The sequence below is a fragment of the Eleginops maclovinus genome, chromosome 20 (assembly GCF_036324505.1).
Source record: "Eleginops maclovinus isolate JMC-PN-2008 ecotype Puerto Natales chromosome 20, JC_Emac_rtc_rv5, whole genome shotgun sequence".
Lineage (NCBI taxonomy): Eukaryota > Metazoa > Chordata > Actinopteri > Perciformes > Eleginopidae > Eleginops > Eleginops maclovinus.
The window spans coordinates 23,008,705-23,029,487 of record NC_086368.1 but is presented as its reverse complement, the minus strand read 5'-3'; the positions used below and the strand labels follow the sequence as shown (position 1 = coordinate 23,029,487).

The window sequence follows — 20,783 nt, the reverse complement described above, 5'->3', positions numbered from 1 at the left end:
GTTTCATTTCCTGTGTGTGCGTTTTTATGTGTGTCCTTGGATGGAATAATGCATTTTAATATTGAAAATGTTAATTTACTGCCAGTAGCATACAGTATGCTTCTAGTTTTAACTGTTAATTCTCCTCCTTTCCTCAACTCAATATCTTTCCTCCACTCCATGCAAGTGACAACAGACAACTCACCCCCTCCCTAGAGTTTTTATGTATTCAGGTATTATTGCTGCTGCGGCTGTTGCAAAGACATAACAGTTCGCTTGTCATTTTCCTCAAAACCCATCCCACAGCTGCCCTTTTTTTATCGACTTCTTCAAACCATCATTGGCAAAGCAGGAAATATTTTGTTAATGGATGATGCTGTAAATATTTCCAATGTTGCTCAGAGTAATCAGTTCAGGGTTGTTCTGGCATCAACACAAGGTTTTTACTTTGCTGAAAAAAAACTACCACTAAGCGTTATGCAAGTGAATGCATGATGACACAGCCAATGTGCAAATGACCATAAGATGTCATATGGTGGCTTTTAAAACACGTGCTTTCTCCTTGCAATGGAAAAGAGTTGTCAACACTGCACTGTACTACAAATTATTGTTTTCCACCATCTGCCTTTTCCCCACAAATAAACAAAATTCTTTAAGGGAAGTAAATCAAGAGTTTTTTTACAAATTGAAAGCAAAGCTTATTAAGAAGGATCCAAATAATGATGACGATTGTGTTTCTCTTGGCACTGCATTGTGCAATTAACGTTTACTTGATAATGATAGGTTAAGGAAATCACTGGTCTATTACCACTTAAATGCCTCGAGCTGTATTGTGAAAACTGCACTTGCAAGAACAGAAATGAGACACAGCTCAAAAAGTCATGCTGTAATGAAGTGGGTGTAACGTAATGCAACACAATTAGTATAGTGCTGTCACATCAGCTTTATTGGCCGATACAACCGAGTGATATACGTTAATGAATTTCTAAGCCTCTGCTTCTGTTTCTATAACTTAAAATGATTACATCCTGTGCTCATGTCGTTCTTGCTTATCCTCAGCCGTCTGACTGTAATGGAATCCTGTTTGCAAAAGTCCCGATGAATGCCTGGCACTAAATCCCTGCATTCAGCTGCATTGATAGAGGTCAAACGCATTCCTGATATACACTGCCCTGATGCTCGCCCCTGTATAACAGGAACAGAGGGGAGAGGATGTGTTTGAAGATATCATACAGGACTGGAGATGCCAAAAAGGCACATCAGATATTAGTTTTTTAGCCTTGAACAAATTCCAACCAGTAACAATGATTTTAAAGAAGATACGGCAACAATAATTGATGACACATAACGGGCTTCATGTGACATCACAGTCCATATATAATCCTGTTGAATTAACATAAGCAGCTGAGAGCACCAACACACCCACGAGAATCTATAAATCTACATGCATTATAGATTCTATAATGTCCGGAGCCTCGGTGCGGAATATGCTGCAAATTAAATGCAATTCCTCAAGGTGCATTAAGCAGGGACATAAACATGTGTATATTTACCCATATTAACCGCTCATAAGCTTTAAGTGTGTAATCTTGCATTCAGTTAAGGTCGCATATGGATTTGTTGAGGGCATTCAAGGCAAAATTGCTTTTTAACACAGCAATTTACTCCAAAGATTTTTCCAACGTCAGAATCATTTTCAGGTAATAACACATGCTGCAATATGAAGCAAGACATGTGTTTACCTTGTGCTTTCATTCAATCATAAATCAAATCATATTTATTTATTTCCTATGCCCTGCAGATTACGGTGTTTTCGTACGCTAAATATTTGTTATGTTACTGACTGATAACCGCATAAAAAAGCAAAATCCCTCCAATATAATCTCTCTGAACGCTGAAAACACCTCAAGGCCCCAGGTACGTCCGTTAACAAATACATGTTTGTAAACAACTTAAAACAAGCCCATGTCTCTTCCTGCAGATGAAGGCTAGAGTGGAAAAGTAAAGAAGTGTTTGAATGAGCTGGAAAAAACGGTATGGAAAGGGTATGAACTTCAGCGTATATTTTTTCAGCTCAGGAAGATTGAAATGTCGAATGCCATTAGTATCTAATGAGGGACAAGTGGGACATAATGACCGAGGGAAGAGTTTTGCCTCGAATAAAAGCAGAGCTGTGTCCTCGGCAGAGAGGGCAATTATAAGGCAGACAGCGGGACTTTGCTGGCATTATGAAATATACACTTGAATGTGTAAGATTCAACCGTCAGTCAAGTAGGTAACAATTATGGTCTGCCAATTTCTTTTTCAGATAGTTTTCCGAAAATGGCCCATTGTGTTTCATAACTCTTGGACACAGTTTTAAAAAAATGATTAACAATGCATGTGATATTAAGTACATATTTGAGTGTGAAAATTGATCATTTGTTGTTATGAACCCACAGAGAATAATCACCTGACCCTACAGTTCCCGTCAGCTCTATGAAGCAATGATTTTGGTTTACAGTACTCAGTAATCACACCAGTCTCATTAGCATCATTATTGGCATTAGCAAGAATTAACAAATAACTCAAAAAACACTGCAGTGAACATGGTCGTGGATTCAGCCAGATTTTTCCAAATTGAGCGTAAAGTAAGTTCATTTTGAACTTAAATTCACCAGTAGGACACAGTAAGGCTTTAGAGAGTGTGTAAAGTAATACGACAAACTGTTGTGCAGAAACAAAGGAGTGAATGGAGCAGCAGGTGAAGTCTACACAGTGAAACCAAAAACCTTTGGAGAAGGTTGAGAGTGGACTGCAGAGGAACGGAACGGAGGATTTGTGACTCCCAGAGAAAAAGAAGCAAAGGGCTGTTGGAAAAGTGAGTTGGCAAGGAAATAAGAGGTCAGACTTTTCAGATGTGACCATTTCTCAAACTTAAATGGCGAATTGATTTTACTTCTCTACTCTTCAATAACAACCTCAGACTTGTTGACTTTCTAAAGAGATTGAGCTGAAGTATAATACTCGAGAGAAATATACAGATTTGACACAGAGGGATAAAACAGATCTGTGAATATGAACAAAGCCTCGAAGTTCCTCGCTGCGAGTTGGATACAACTTAGTGAAAAGTGCAGTTATTTGGAACACTCAGAACATATTAAGGATGTCTCCAAAACATCAAAGAGAGAGGGAAATTAAGCACGAGGCCAAGAGGGTGGGATAGTTAATACAGAATTAACATACCGGCTATGGTACCCTTTTTTCCCCTGGCAAAACTCTGTTATCCATCTCTTCTTCTTCATCCCAATAAAAAAACAAATCTTCAGTATGGAGCACATAATCAGACTCATTATTTTGTCCACACATTCTCACTGCAGATCGGATAAACCCTCCGGGCTGTTTGTTTCTAGTTATTCCTTCACTTTGCTTTTGCTCAAAGTACCTTCCACTTTCATCCTTCTCTACGGCACGTCTGATTAACTTTCAGTACCTCACAATAAGCAGGATTTATTTTAGTTTGTCTCACGAGGCAGCACTTAATGGGTCAACTCCCTCAAATTGACACAATTAATTTGTAGTATTTTAGTATGTGTGCAAAAAGAGCTTCAGGGAATTGTAATGTACCAACATACAGTACATAAGAGGCAAACATGTAAACTGAATCTTTCCTCAGGAAGTTGTTGTCTGTAGCGTTTAATACCATTGTAGTTAAAAAAAACAACAACAACAGTGCTGGAAACTCTCTGGGATTAAAGAGTTTTACTTTTACTATTTGAGAATTCAGAGAACATCTCTCTCTGTCATTTATATGATATAGTTTATTTGTTCAGCTATAATGGCCATTATTTGTCGTTGTATTTGTTCGGGCACCTAGTGAGGATACCACCTGGGCGCCTCCCTAGGGAGGTGTTCCAGGCACGTCCAGCTGGGAAGAGACTGAGGGGTAGACCTAGGACCAGGTGGAGGGATTATATCTCTTCGCTGGCCTGGGAGCGCCTTTGACAACCACCTCTGACAACCACCTCTGACAACCACCTCTGACAACCACCTCTGACAACCACCTCTGACATCCCCCAGTCAGAGGTGGTTGATGTGGCCAGGGAAAGGAAAGTTTGGGGCTCTCTGCTGGAGCTGTTACCTCCGCGACCCTGACGGAAAAGCGGGAGAAGATGGATGGATGGATGGATGGATGTATTTGTCAATTCAGAGCTATGGGGACAAATGTCAGACAAGATTGTTTTCCCTGCCATCTTTTTGTGATGAGGAAATATAGGAGACATCAGCAAATCAAAGCCATGGCTGGTTACAGACACACTGCAGTAAGTATTGGCTCTGAAACCAAGCAGGATGTTAGAATTTAATGTTATGAAAAACACCCCGCTGGCTTTGTAGTGGATGTGCCAGAAATAAATTGCTCAGAGAGTTCAGGCTGGGCTCAGCAATAAGAGACACAGCCGATCTGCTGGTGAACTTTCAGTTGTCGCATTAAGTTAAAAACAAGTAATGCTCACAGTTTTAGTGTTTTGAATCCAAGGGATGCTCCTTGCCATATGAAGACACTATTCCCTGCACTATCATGTGATGAGCACTAGATTTAAATGTGACCCGCGGCGCTTTGCTGCACATTGACCCCATTCTATCCCCCATTTCTCTCTCGCTTCAGCTGTGCTTATAAACGCTAAAATAATAAAAACACAAACAAATTAAATTGAACAATAGCGATATAAACCAATATGCTGCTGATTATGCATCAAAGTGCCTCCAAGTAATTTAAAATGCAAATTGTGATATTACTGGGGTGTTTGTTCTGTAAATTGCATTTTTGTGGATTTTCATACTGAGCTTCAACCTATCGTCACACACTTTGGTTCGATAATCATTCATATAAATTGCCAGATTTAGAGGAAAGTTACAATCCCCCAAACAATCAGTTTTAACAAAAGGTTAAATCCGCTTTTACACCCCTACCATGAGGAGCAGGGGGCAGACTGGACTGGTTCTGCTAAGACCTTGGATAAACTTTCCCCACAAACATAGGCCCAGTGCCATTCTGTCTTGTAGAAAACGATTCCTGCAGGTGGCCAGACAAACTGCTGTTCGGCTCTCTGCTCGGCCCGATGCCACCAGCACAGCCAGATTGACCGAGTTTGTATTCAAGGCGTACGGCGAGGTTTGACATTCTCACTCTGCAATTAGCCCTCTGGGATCTGGCTTGTGCTCGGCTTAACTAGGATGCTGCTACAGAGTGCCCACCAGCATTATGGAAACCATTCAAACTATTCACACTTGCTGCAAATAGAAGCACATGTTTACATTTTTGCAACATCAGGCGAGTTTTAGCTCTAATCTGTTGTTCTTACTGGATATGACAGATGAAGGAAAAGCTTATGTGTGCTGATCCATAGGGGGGAGAATCACAGACGAATATCCTCTAACCCTGTGGTATAACTCTGAGATCCGACCTTGGTATTGTCAGACACCCTCACACAAAATACTTTCGAGAAATTCCGAAGGAAAATGTTGTTGCTGAAGACAGCCCCGCTGCAGGCGATGGCCAAAGCCGGCAAACTGCAGATGGTCCTAGTCTTCCGTTTGTCTCAGAGCTGTCCGGGATGCCTGCAAGCTAAGCATGCTTTGGTGCCCACTGTGATGAGGTTCTGTCATCTCTTCATTCACTGGTCAATGTTGAGAGGTTGGGGTACTTTACTTCCATCTCATTTCAGACTCATGGAAAGAAAATGCACAAAATACAAATGAAGGTGTTCATTTCACTAAAGTTTGTTTATTGACTTCTCTAGATTTCCTCGTTCAACTAAACTAGCATTTGATAGCCTCATTTGCATAATGAATTACATTTCCGAAGCACAACACATAAAACAAACTCTGGATGTTTAATGGTGCCTCTATTAGTTAATAGTTTACACTAATCACCTCTATGGGAAATGTTATATCTTTAAAGGTTGTTTTCCTGAAATGTTTCTTATTCTTTTAACTAGAAAACTCTACATATTACTTTCCAGTGTCACTCCTATCTGTATTGTAGGGTTTTTACAGAGGGGTTTGTCCATATATCATTCATAGCCGGATTTATAGAACATTTACCTAAAACCTTAGCAATGGCTTTTGATAGTATTTTCAGACTTATGGTGTGGTACAAGCGATATCTAAAATCCTCTCTGTAAAATATTGGACGTAAAAATGGCAGCAAGGTGAAAGCAACATTGTGTACCTGCTGGAGGAGGCCAAAGGAGGGCCTAAAAACACCCCAATTGAGCTAAGATGCATTTGACTATTGACTACATAAATCCAGCACAAGTCACCAGATGATTAATTGGCATGTGCGGTGCAGTCAGGCTCAACCCCTCCCACTGTCAATACCAAAGAAAGAAATCATATAAAACCATTATCCTCACTATCAGCACCAAGAGCGGGTAAACACACCGATCACTCATAATAAGGAGCTAATGATAAAATCCCTTTAACATGAGGCTTGTGGCTCCTACACCCTTTTCACCAGGTAGTGTCTGCATTACTCTCACTGCTCAAATGATGGCTGAGCTGTCATCACTGTTGAAAAACACCCGCCCCCCCCCTCCCCCACCCCCCTAAGGACACTTTGTCAGCACTGAGCAGCTCGTGCAATGACAGACGGCTTCACCGCGGTGGCTCACACACAGATACCGCAGCTCCTTTCCTCCTGTAGCGGTCAGACTGTACAACCACCGCAGTCCCCAATAAACCACACATGCTGACACACACACAGAGACACACACAGAGACACACACACTGACACACACATACACACCATTCTCACCGTAACACCATTGTTGTTCAATGCACTTCTAACGCCTTATTACTTTTGTTACTAGCTGCTATTTTTTATACGTTGAATTACTTCATCATGGGTGTGCATTTGAATCGATCTAAGTGTGCTTGCCTCTTTATTTTATATGTGAGGCCTCGTTTCTTTTCTTTCTTTCATCTGTATTTCCCTTTTGCTGTTAGGTCATTGGTAATTTCCCAGATGTGGTAGGAGTAAAGGATTTCTGATTGTCTCTGCGACTGGTCTGTGGAGGTTGCTGGAATGTCTCACACGTGTTAAAAAAAAGTCTAATTACCACACAGGTCACAGCTTCTCCTCTGCTCAGGGCACTGCCACATCACACATCTTGTTAAAGTGGGTGTCAGTTCATTTGACCCCTCAGACTTCGAGTAGATTACCTGGAGGACTTCATCTCTCTGGGTTTGACTGTCAGGTAGGCTGGACAGGAAGCTGCTCCTATCTCCTACAGACACTGAATTAATTTGAACAAGGCAGCAGATCTCTACTCTGTCCTTTTATCAAGGGGTTTGGCAGATTCCACTTGTTTTTATACTAACCTGCTCTGAAATCTACCAACTGAAAAGACTACAGCTTTTTCTCCGTGAGCTCTCTAATGTTTTGTCACATCAGTCAAATGTAAAAAGGCAGCAGAGGCTTGGGGAGCATTAATGGGATAAGACGACAGCACCAAGTGCCCAGGACGTTTATTGGATGTGTGCTTAAGTCCTGTCGAGCAAGAGCGAGAAACTGTTAAACACATCAGACAGGTTTCACTCTCAGAGGCACAACCACCGCTGTGGCACAGGGACACAGCAACAGCACTATAAAAAGAACATCTTATCACCGAAACCATCACAGACATGTTTATGCCCTCTTCAGGAATAAATGCACTTACAATATTTTCCTGAGAAACATTTTAAATTACTGACATCGTTGTATTGATTCCAGCTACTTTTAGAAAATATGTCCTTGTAAAAAATAAAGCATATTTATTCATTCAATCTTATGAATTTGCCTTTCCTGTTTACTTTATGGATCTACACTTTTCCTGGTCAACCAGGTGAGGACGAGCATTGATAAGGAGATGATGGAGATACCGTATGTCATATTTATTCCTAATTTGGACGTTTTCTGTTAAATATATTTGATAAGAGACGTATGCTGCTGGAACATGTACATAACATTTACATTAGAACACATATCAAAGGGACTTTTCTTTAACTATATATAAAGTGGTACTTTTTTCATGTCTTTCATTTGAATTTGAATGCAGTGTTTGTATCAGATAAGAAATACTTCATTTATACTGGGAGAAATTGGGAACACAAGATATCATATAAACAAACGGTAAGTAAAAATGTCTAATAGAAGATAGAAGATAATACAAGTCATTTTTAAAAGTGTAAACAAAAAAAGTCCAGCACATTGACTCAGGCTTTATCTTTAGGGGAACTGTCTTTATACCAACTTTAAGAGTACTGGCCATCTGCAGTACAGCAAACCTAAAACACCAGGATACAAAAAAGCTTATACTCAACATGTAGAACAAATTACCTGACAAGGTTTGATGATATAACATATTTCCACTAAAATGATGTTCTCTAACGTACCACCTCCCAAATATCTATTTGCTGCTCTCCTGCCCTTCTATTATTTTCTATCATCACTCCTCCATACAACACAACGGCACTCAATCTGAAGAACTGACTGAAATTCACTCACTACTTCCTGCAGTAATAAAGACTGAAAGGGTCTCTCCTTAGTGAGCAGTACATTTAACTTATGGACACTAATGAATCATCATTGTCTCTAACAGTTGTGCATAGGCCACCAGTGAGTGACGGCGGCATGGCTATACATTTCCCTTAGTTAAAAAATAGTGGAAAGTGAATATTGTGCAAAACATTTAAAAAATAACTTAAAAAACTGAGTGAAGAGTCTTAATTAAAAGTGAAGGATTCCCACTAAAAAGCTTACTTCTGTATTCACAATGCAACAAGAATTAAGACACTAAACTCAACTTGAACCTGAAGGCATCCCCAGGACGGAGCTGCCATCCATGGAGGAGGACCTTTAAGCCCAGCGCTACAGGAAAAAGCAAATGGGATCCGGTCTCGCACCACCGGGCTCAGGGCGGCTTCATCCCACAGGCAGTGAGAGTGCTGATGCTCTTGAACTCATCATTTGACATTTCACTCACACCGCACTGGTGCCTTTTTACTACCCGTTTTTACATGCACCCACTGCATTTTATTTTGTCTATCTTAAAGGGTGTTATATCACTACTGTACACCAGTCACAATCATATACTTATACGTATCATTTATTCCTTTTTTTCCCCTAAATTCACATTTTTACTTGCATCTTTTTCTTTTTACACATTTGTAGTGATAACAGTCATTTAACTGATTACAACTTAGTTACTGCAATTGTTGGGCATGTGACAAATAAACACTTAAAACCCAAAAACAATACACATCCAATCAACAAATTGTCAAAAAGGGAAAACAACCAATATTCTTTAGCACCACAAAACGCAATTCAAAGTTGCACGAACACTGTATTTTCTTAAGTAGTTTCTTCACTACAGAGATTGCAAAGTCGAAAGTAAAAATAGTGAAATAGAGTGTCTTACAAAAGGAAAATAAGCTGTGTGTCCAAATAAAGAGGGAAGGAGAGGCACAGAGGGAAAAACAGAGGGGGTAAAATGAGAAGAGGCGGTGATGTGGAGCCGCCCGGAGCTGCACTCAGCTTTTAAAGTTGAAAGAGGACCCTGTTGTTTCCAGGAAAAAACTTTCCAGCGTCAGACACTAATAATCTATTTTGTCTGTTGAATTTCTTTTATTATTCTTTTAAAAAACACATCGACCCTTCTAAAAGTTGAGAGCTTTCTCGGTTCCCACATGAGCTCTTCAAAGACGCTCATGCTTTGTACCACACACAGATGAAGTGACTGTTAAATCGTTTAATGCCACAATAGGAACACTTATGATTCATTAATTTAACAGGGACAAAGTCTGGCCCTCATCCCTGTTATTCTGTGTATCTCTACTTTTCGGAGCTGAGTGTTTTTACCTTTAGAGGGTTTCGTTCATCAGGTGTTTTTGAATACATGAAAATGTTTTTTCAAGATAAAACTACTGATCTACTTCAGTGCTGCAAGTAAACACACTTAATATGTCCTTATTAAAACCAAAATAAACAAGAAACAGCCACTAACCACTAAATCTCCTATCAGTACTTCATATTCAGCTTTCCTGTCATGTCTCACATTTCACCAGCAACATCTTGCTTACAAGGCCGAGCAGCAAAAGCAGCACGTCAGCAGCTCAACGTTCAACGACCACTGACACTGGATCTGTTCGGCTACAGTGCACACTGTGACAGCGCACGGCAATACTACATCATGTACCTTTCTAACAATGTATGTAAGAACAACAAAAAAAACCTGATGAACAAATCTGAAACATGGGAAGTGATGAAGAAAAACTTCAAGAGTCATTGAGTCAATAAACAGCCACATGAAATAGATTTGAAAAAACCCTAACTGTTATAATGTGTATGTACTACATCAAACTTCATTATGAAAATAACACCAATATTCTGTTATAATCTACCACAATTTATAATCAGCTTTAACGCTATTTGTAGTAGATGATTGTTGTTATTAAATGTGGGGTTTTATGCAGAAGTAATACATTATGTGTGTGCATACATGCATTATGTCATAACCAATAAGGATGGATGATATCTTTGCCTGCACACGTTATAATTGTAGGAAGGCTAAAGAATAATGTGACACTTTAGCTTTGGCTAGTAAAACATAACCTACCAATTAAGTAGTTTGGTTTAACATGAAATGCAAAGTTTGGTTAACATTTAATTTCAGTGTGGGCGTTATTACATAATGAAGTGCATTTTGTTTGCGATACTTCACAATTGCTATAAATATGCACCATAACACCAAGAAAAATTCCTCCTATGTGTTAACCTCCTTGGCAATAAACCTCTTTCTGATTCTGATTCTGATTCTGATTATGCCGTTACACACATCTCAATGCCCAGATCACATCACCACTCACTCCCACGGAAGACATCACACTAAATATATCCAGTAATACCTCTTGAGATAACTGAACTGAACATAACGTGTTTTAAATGGGCAGAGTGCCCCTGTACAGTATGTTTTACTGCCAATATCGTGCAGTTATGAGCTGAAAAATCCACTGATTCTCACAATAGCATGGGAAATAAAAAAAGATGTCTTGTAATCCTAGTTATAATAAAAGCAGATGCCCGGGGGAGCACCTTTCATGGCTTAGCTGCTGCTCCTTCGCTGCCCTGAAAGCAGATACCACTGACTCTCAGTAGAGGAAGTAGGACCGAAGTTTTCATTTTCATGTGTCATATTGTTCGATCAGATCTGAATATTAAAACTCTCTGCAACAAATCTCAAAACCCAGCATAAGGTTTACGTCTTAGGATTTAAGTATGATTCACTAAAGGCATCCATAACAGCGTGTTTGTATAAACCAGTATTGATGTTCAATTTCCTAAACAAAAGCGTACAGGAAGTTCTGCGAGGATCACTCACTTACCCTTCAAAGGTCAATCATTAGAGCTATTAGCATTAGTTGCGTATAAAAATACTATAAATACACATGTGATAGAGGGACTACAGAAACATCAAATGTCAAATATGTTGACTAGAGAGTCAAGCAAAGAGGTGTAGGTGCTGGTGGAGAGCAACAGGGTGTGACAAGCAGCCACTGCAGGGAATAATGAGGTGCTGCAAAAGGTTAAGTGACCAACAAGGACTTGTGTGTAATGCCTCATTTAGAAAATGTCACTTGTGTGTATTGCTGTGTAACACTGAGCTACTGACTGCAAAAGAAGCTCCAAACCCTGACACTAACAGTGTGTACATGCAGACATTCGGATAAGGTAACTCACTTGAATGAATGGAAACAGGAGGCCCACAGCGAAGTTACACAGCCAGTTCACTATTCCAGCGATCATGAAGGCGGCAGGTCTGTAGGACTGTTCGAACAGTTCCCCTGTCAGGACGAAGGGGATGCCACCTGACAGAGACAGAGAAGATCATTAGTTACGACAAATTGAAATGAAGTTTACATTTGTGTTGAGTTCAAGATCAATAATTTCTCTCCAGAGTTGCTGACTCCAGCTTTCAGTCATATCATCTCTTTCTGTCCTCTTACCACGTTATGAAATGAATAGTAATGTGTGTCTGAACCTCTACTATCCCCCTGTTCTGTTCCGGCAACACATAGTCCTGTTTATTGAAATAAACTCAGGTAAAGCTTGCATTACAATTTCATGGACACTACAGAGATACAATCACTCATTTGTTTGGCTGAATTGAAATTTTAGGTTTATCAAGTTCAACTAGAGTGACATTTTTTAATAAACTATTCAAACATTTCTTGAAGGTAAGAAAAAACTTCACCCAAAAACAACCTCAAGAGAAACATGGCTGACTGTGGAAGACCAAGAGCTACCTAGGTATAAGGTATGAATAATTTACATTGTTAAATGCAGGTGTTTTTGCAAGAATGAAAACATAGTTGTGAATATTTTTCTCTATTTATGCTAACAGATCTCCCTAAATCCTACATACTGGACCTTTAATGCACCAAAATTGCATGTAAAAAGTTACTTTTAGCTGCATCGAGCCCCAGGTTAAAGTACTCTGCTGATAATGTTGTAGTATAATATCCTTCGTAAAACGCTTCAGGTTGTCCATACAGATATGTTTGATATGTTTTGTTCGCAGTTTAATCATTTTAATGTTGTTGATAGTCATATTTCTTCCAGCCTCTCCCCGAGTTCGATGTGCAACATTTTCCAAACCTCCGAGAGCAGATGTTGACATTTGGAAGTTTCTGGCTGGCAATTAGTCAAAGAAGAAGGATGACATCATAAAAAAAAGAAACTCCTGAGTTAAAAATAAAAGATAATCATTTATCCTGATGGAGTATTGCAAACTCAGTGAAGAGCACTGGGGAGCAAAAAAAAAGTCCCAATTTCAAGGAAAAATGCTGATGAAGCAGCCTAGTCTCATTACAATAACCTATTATGTCCGACACAAACAAAGAGTCTAAACTAGATAACACTCCCAGTCATTTTTGTTGAGGTTTGTACTGCAAATGGTGCTGACGTCACCAGTTTTTATTATCTTTAATTCAGAGACAGTTAGAATAAAGAACAATAATTAAAATGTAACTGACACAAGCTGCTGAATTCATTTAACAAGGTCTGTAATGGATAAACTATAATTGTACCACTCAAATATCCCCAAACTATTCGTAAGGAGGTTTGAAAGTTTTGTGAAGGCATACTTTGAGGCTTTATGAATTCATTGTTGGGATTTTCAGGCACTAGCATAACCAAGGAGAGCGGCTAACCTTAGTGATCATTTTCAATGACTTCCTTACACATTGTTCAACAACAGTTTGGCTGTGATTGGTTAGCTGGCTGGCTCAGTTGTGATTGGTCAACCGCTTATAGAGGTTTCTCCCTTTAGCCTATCACGAACAATGTGTTGGAGCTCTAGCCATAGAAAAAATAGTGTTACCCTCGGGATGTCACTATGTTCCTGAAGTTAACAAAGGAATCTAATTGTAGTGTTTCAGGCAGATGAACTCCCGCAAGAGGAAACTTTGGGATTTAAGACTTTGAAGACCAAGAACATGCACAGAAACCTATATAAAACACAGGGGAAACAGGGAAACAGGGAAAATCCCAAAAGCATTATAGGGCCCCTTTAATACAAGACCCACGAATCTTCTACACAAAATGTGTTCATTTCTCTGCCCCTTTCATTTTAAATACAAGAGGAATACCACTGTTGAAAGCCTTATGAGATAGATATAAAATGAACTATATTTCATATAGTTCATTCCAGGCATTCTTCTATGAACCCCGGCTGCAGAGTTTATGCAAGAGCAAGCTGCTCAGGGGGAAAGATGAAGGTAGAGGAGAAGTTTAGGGAGATAGTGACTTGTGTGCAGGACTGTATGCATATAGTATTTCTTTTATAGAAACCAAGATTACATGTCTTTGTTGTTGTGAAGATTTTGCAAATTACTGATAATATTTCAAAGTTCAAAATGACACACAAACTAATATTTCAGAAACCGCACAAACAAAAAGATAAAATGATGCTGGTTATGTGGTATCTGGACTACATGTTATCTGGCCTTTTGGAATAAGCGGCAGCCTGGCAGAATGTTGCTCCATGGCGGTAGATAGGGCTCATTGTAGGGCAAGGCATGCTGTGAAATGCTGTACAGTATGTGAGCAATTACAGAGTAGGCACATATCTCACTGTTCCCTGCCAAACTGCATTAAAATGATTTAGTTCTGTAACGTAATGTACTGCATGTTTGGCTACTGTCCTCAAAATGTGCACAAACATCAACTAATGCTAAATAATTGCACATTGTGTACCTAAATCTGTGGATGTTGCATTTCCCCCCTCCCCCCCCCCCACACTGCAGGCTATCTGTTGTTACATAATTAGCTCTTAGAAGACAGTTAATGAGCTACAAGGCAGAGGGGAACTTTCAATAAGAGCTGCAGAAACGGAGGTATGGCTCACATTAGCACTGAGCATCCTCTTAGACTTAATTGGTTTCTATAATAAACCGCCTTATTATTGGAATAAGATGCCTTGCTGTTAAACACACCAGACCAGCTGATTAAAAGACATGTGAGAGAGAGAGAGTGTGTGTGTGTGTGTGTGTGTGTGTGTGTGTGTGTGTTTGTGTGTGTGTGTGTGTTTTCACGCATGCACTGAGTTGGTCAGATTGCACACCATGCATGTATAAAAGCCTGATAAAAGATATACAGTAAACTCAATGAATGGAAACAAGAAGTGCAGATGCCCTGGTTCCCTGAGAGATCCACACTGGAGGACAAGGTGAATGTGTTTTATTACCAGGGTTGTATGTTCCTAAGTCCATTTACCTTTTATTAAAACACATTAGGATATTTTATAAAAGGGTTTTCTATTCTCAGCAACAAACAAAATCCCCCAAGGGCACATTTTAATAAAAGTTTCCCTGGGTCAATACGCTGTAATCGCTGAGCAATGGCTTATAGTGTATACTGATAGAAGACTCCTTGAAACCTACACCCTTAGATTCATGGGGATACTTAGATAATATCAACAAAATAGGGCCCTAGGACCATAAGTAGCATTTTCACAATCTCCCATGTTGTTTACAGAAACAAGATTGGAATTGAGTGAAGACATCTATTACCAGACTGTTTCAGAAATAGCCAGTTTACAAGCTACTTAAAAAGCAGCAAATTAAAAGTGAAATTGTCCACGTTACAGTCAATGAATTCCATCTCTTTTTTCAGACTGATAATCTCTATGCAACCAAAGCCTGCTCCATTGTGATTGGTTAATACTATTCAGACTACATACCACAGCTCTCATATGTAGGTATCTGTTTATAGAGACCGATGTTTTTGGGTTGTTTATAAAAAAAGTTCTTATGCAGTGAGATACCAAAGCTTCTTCTGCTTCTTTTGTTCAGCAAACCCCAGGTTTTTCCATTATAGGACCGACACAGCCAAGTAACTCGAGCTAATCAGATCACAGAACATGTAAGGAACAATAGAAATGTGCCCTTCTTATTTAACAGCTGCTACACCTGAATGCGTCTGAGCAAGTTTGCAGTCGTTGGTATTACTTTTAGAAGCTCAGTTTTATTCTCACCAATGCCCCATTTACACCTGGTCTGTATCTGGATGCATTATCTGCATAATGACATCAAATTCATTGGCAATTCTGCTCATCAGTGATAGGATCTCTATATGCAAATCAGAAAGGACTGACGGACTTTCCATCAATTATGGCAAACAGGCCACCTCCAGTTGTGGTCATTCTGATATTATCGGATACCACAATCACACCTGCATTTACATGAGCATGCATTCCTTATCCAAACACAGATTGCATGCTATAGAGTCGGAGTAAAAAAAACGAGATGTTTTGGAAAGCTTAGTGAGGACCAAAATATAAAATGGAGGGAAAAAAATTCAATTTTGACTGGTTTAAGGTTGTACTGTCAACCAATCAAAACAAACAAATATAAAAAACTGAACTAGGAGTTTCTGATATTCACAGCCCAAGGTATTTAAGCAAATCATCTGCAAGGATTTTGCTTCGTGACTTCCCCTGAAAAACAACCTTTAATCCCACACAACATGAACCTTTACAGAACTGTACAACAGGTTTGAACAGTTCATGTATTCCTCTCATTAAGCCAACACAATAATCATTGTAAAGCTGAAATGGCAGTTTCAGTCGTTATTGGCTGTGTGCTGCTCTAATGGGCAAATAAAGCATCCATTCTACTGACTGTAAAATTGCATGGACAAAGTGTGTGGGCACTATTCCTGTCTTGTTAGTAACTAAATCTGCCTTCTCTCGACTTTAAGGAATCCCTTTAGCAGAGGAAATGTAACTTAGAAAATGTAGATAAAAGCAATGTGGTTCTTATGACAGGATAAGGACTCACATGCCACAGAAAATATATTATTTTCTGGATGCAGCCACAACAACAATCACACCAGTTCTGCTAAAAGAGGACAAATCGGCTTCACACATGCAGGGGCTGTGTGTGTGTGTGTGTGTGTGTGTGTGTGTGTGTGTGTGTGTGTGTGTGTGTGTGTGTGTGTGTGTGTGTGTGTGTGTGTGTGTGTGTGTGTGTGTGTGTGTGTGTGTGTGTGTGTGTAGTTTGGGAGTGCTCGGTTTAGATACGTTACGAGATAATCCGCTCAGAACAAAGTAGTATTTTCCAGGGATTTGTGTGCCCCTGTGTGTGTGTGTGTGTGTGTGTGTGTGTGTGTGTGTGTGTGTGTGTGTGTGTGTGTGTGTGTGTGTGTGTGTGTGTGTGTGTGTGTGTGTGTGTGTGTGTGCGTGTGTGTGTGTGTGTGTGTGTGTGGGATAATATGCAGGTTTTCATTCCAGTGTGTGTGTGTGTGTGTGTGTGTATGTAAAAGGGAGACAGAGAGAAGAGGAAAAAGGTCAGGGGAACAAGACATTAATGGTAGGAGAAAATGCTCATGTTTGCCAAACACTTATAAAGCAAGCCTCTGCCAGCAGTCTGACCCATTACTTTTGATAGGGTTTTTACAGCCTTGAATGCACTTGTTGCCACAGCATGTTCCATCTCGAGCTAAATGTACCTTGCTTGCATAAGCCCAGGGACCACACACTAATAAGACCATGTATGTTTTTTGGCCAGCATATGTACGGGTCTCACAGGACTGTGTGTTGAATCATGTGGGATAATATGCAGGTTTTCATTCCAGCCAAACACCACAGCAGCACAGCCAGTGTATTGAACATGAAATTAGGCGTGCTTTAATACAACATTACCTATTAAAACAATCCATCCTTATTGATTATTTATTGTTTAGCAATAACCCACGCCTACTGGAGATTTTGCTACGTATGTGAGCACTTGTTTGACAAACCATTCATTTAAAGACCTATAAGGAGGTGGTGTTTCTATTTTGTGGCCCATTTGTATTGAACGTTAAATTCCATCAAAGCCACAATGAGAAATATATATGATTTATGCGTTTTGGTTTTCTGATGGAGGACAAACTGAAAGTCAAACTAGCTCGATGGATTCTATATTGATGCAGCTGAATGTTTTATGTTAGAATCTATTAATACTGTATGTGGAACACAGTGCAGGTGGACACCAAATGCATCAAGTCCTACACTCCCAAACCACTGTGGCGGTGGTGGCGAAGTCCGTAGGTACTTGGCTTGGGAACTGGAAGGTCACCGGTTCAAGTCCCTTAAAGACCGAGTGCTACCGTCCCTGAACAGGGCACCATTCCCTACGCTGCTCCCTGGCGCAGTACAGCTAGGATGGGTCAAATGCAGAATGTAATTTTCCCTTCTGTGGGACGATAAGGGGTTCCTTTCTTCACTTAATCAAATAAAAAATAAAAAAACAACACTTAAAGTGATTTGCTGTTACAAAGTTCTGACAAGATTAATCATTTTAAAGAAAGATTCACTAAGAGGAGCTTTTGTGGTTTCGTTTTCTACCCATCAAATCATACAATATTTATTATATTGGACACAAAGTTTCTAGGGTTGAAAAAATATTATACATCATGGGTTTTTAATAAACCAAAAGCTATTGGTGGAGACAGATTTAAAAGCCCAAATTAGAGAATATCTAAATCACATCAGCAGCCCACAATGACATTATAACACAAAGTCAATCTGGCAGAAATGAAACAGCTATTATTTCTGGTTTGGATTTGTGACAAGAGCTTGTGTGCTGCCTTCTGTTTCAGCTTGACCTCATACTCCATCACATTATTCGGGGGGTTGGGGGTCGGCCACACTCGACCAGTGCCAGAACCTTGATGTGATGTTTCTCGGGCAGAGAGCCACATGATGACAGGACAACGAAGAGAAGGCCCCGGAGGCCACTGCTTTATTCACTTTCAAGTGGTTCTGACAGGGGTTTCAACCAGCTCATCTGGATAGTTTATCCCCAGCATGTACGAGCAATCTTATTTCATGGCTGAGAGAAGGTTAAGATTATAAACCATATTTTAAATACCCTGCATTATGAGTCAAGAAATATTAATGATTAGATTTGAATTTGCTGGCATATCTTTCTAAAAGCAACGATCTAAAACGATTTTCTGGAAACGCTACCTTAAATTTGCCCTTGCAGTGACTCATGTGGTTGGCTCCACGTCACACAGATGTATGATTGTGATATTAACCAACATGCACTCTATAAATAAAGACTTATTATATAATAGGATGATAATGTCACCCTAGCAGAATGCTGCCCTCCCACACAAGCGCATGAAACGACCGTGTCACACACACAAGCAGCAGACACTTTGTGCACTCAACACGCGCATGCAGTGTGTTTGCGCGCAGGCATGCAACACACATGTCAGATATGGCATTAAAGCAGATTTTTAAATGAAAAAGCTTCCCATACTTTAAACTCATTGTTATTATCATTAAGCAAAGAGCAGCATTTTAATGTAATATTTATACGTATCACGGCAGGATCAGAAATGGCTTAACCTTTATGCGCTGCACCAGAATGCAGCTCACCACACAGCTGAGCGCTATGAAGCATGCTTTAGTTGTGCAAAATCAAACCCAGTCTTTTATTTTCTCTGTATGTTGCAACCACTAGCAAATAAAGGGAACTTTTAGGGGGAAATCACATTTTTAACGAAATGACAGTACAGCAAAAGCATGTGGACGAGAAAGAGGAAGAAATTAGATGTTAAATTATTGCTAAGTAAAGAAAGGGAGAGACATGGAAATTAAATAGAGAAGAAAGGAACAAAACAGGGAGAGAAAAGGAGAGCAGAGGTCTCAGCAGCAAATGTAAGAGCATGGTTAAGGGATCCTTACAGTCCTGACAGTAAGCTTATGGTTGAAACCCTACAGGGACCCTCAGTCTTTCTTTGGATGAAAGAAAAAACAGATCGAGCTGTTAACGTGGGATGAATCCTGAAGTGAGGACATCTCGGGTGTACTCCTCCAAAGCAAATGTTTTCGAGACCCCGAGAGAATAAATCATCCCTGAGAGGCTCTAGCCAGAAGATCAATGTCACGGACATAAAGAGTTTGTAAAGCAAACATTATTTACGGATTTTGAGTACACAAAGCAATATTTGTTAGGGCAAACCATGCAAGGAAGGACAACACCTCATATTCCTGAGATTTTCGATTCAGGTTTATGGTTTTATGCTCAATGTTAATGTGGCAAAGCGTTAAAAAAGAAGCTCGCCTTTTTCGCTGAAATATGTTTTATACATAACTGATAGTATTAATAACAAGACATTTTTCAAAAAGTTGGTAAACACAAAGATAATCAGAGCCACCACACAAACAAAGTCACCCACACAGAAATACCTTCAAGTGTTCAGGAAATGATCTGTCTCACAAAGTCAATCCCTTCCTTCATTTTTTTTTCCTGTTTTAATTGAGTCTTTCTGCCACACATCACTAACTTTCACCTTGGCTGGAGTTCATACTCGTCTTCGACACTTCTTTCCCTGTACATCTTGCTTGTTGCTCCTTAAAGGCAGCAAATGCCCCTCGTCTTTACAGCTCAACCTGGTATCAATCATTACATGATAACGCTCACAACAGCAGCTCTGACTGCCCAACGTGTTTGTTCACATTCCCCGTGAAAGGTGATTCATCTTGTTCAATGGTCATCTATCTTATCCTCTATGACCTGCCTGTCAGCAGGCTGTAACCCCCTCTCTATCTATCTTCCACCTATACGGTCTTTTCCGTTCCCAGGAGAATATAGTGAGTACACTATACACCTCTATGATGAGACCAAAGTGTTTGCTCTACCATGCTTTGGATACAAACACAGCAAAAAAAATCCATAGCTGTCAGGACGAAATTCACTTACAATACATGTTGTTGATGGATGTATCCAGCCTTTCTATGAGAAATGCTTGCAAAAGCATCACGTTGTAGTGAACATGTTACATTACAACCTTAGGTGTTTAACCTTTGGCCTAGTTTATCACTTTCTCCTTCCTCTGTCTCTATTCCCATGGCATAGTTCTTTGGCCTTCGGGGTGCTGTAATCTCCCTTAAGGAGGAGCAGCTTGGGCGCATCATTGTTGACAGTTTCTGACCGAGCACAAGCTGACCTGAGATAGTTTAGATAGATACTTAGGTTCCCTGACGTACATTCTTTTCCTCATGTACGACAGCTACAGTTAGACTCAGGATCCATATTTGTTTAGTCTGGCGACTGAAGAATGTTGATTCTCTATTCCGAACTACACTGCATTAGGGACACTGATATTCTTCCCTGATTACACTTGTTTTGACGTATCACAAATACGTTTATATTCAAGTCTGCAGAAAAACGCGCATTGAAGAGGTCGGGTTGGCTGGATAGGCATTGATGGATTACTGAATAAGCCA

At 39.8% G+C, this 20,783-nt stretch overlaps 1 protein-coding gene across 9 annotated transcripts in view; it reads right to left on the bottom strand.

Moving 5' to 3' along the window:
* The window catches only part of slc2a9l2 (solute carrier family 2 member 9, like 2), an 89,572-nt gene that overhangs the window by 7,676 nt on the left and 61,113 nt on the right, over positions 1–20,783 (bottom strand). For all 9 annotated transcript variants that reach the window (XM_063909869.1, XM_063909873.1, XM_063909870.1 and 6 more), the window contains one exon: positions 11,738–11,865. In XM_063909869.1, coding sequence (XP_063765939.1) covers positions 11,738–11,865 — 128 coding nt within the window. The remainder of the gene's footprint in view (positions 1–11,737; positions 11,866–20,783) is intronic.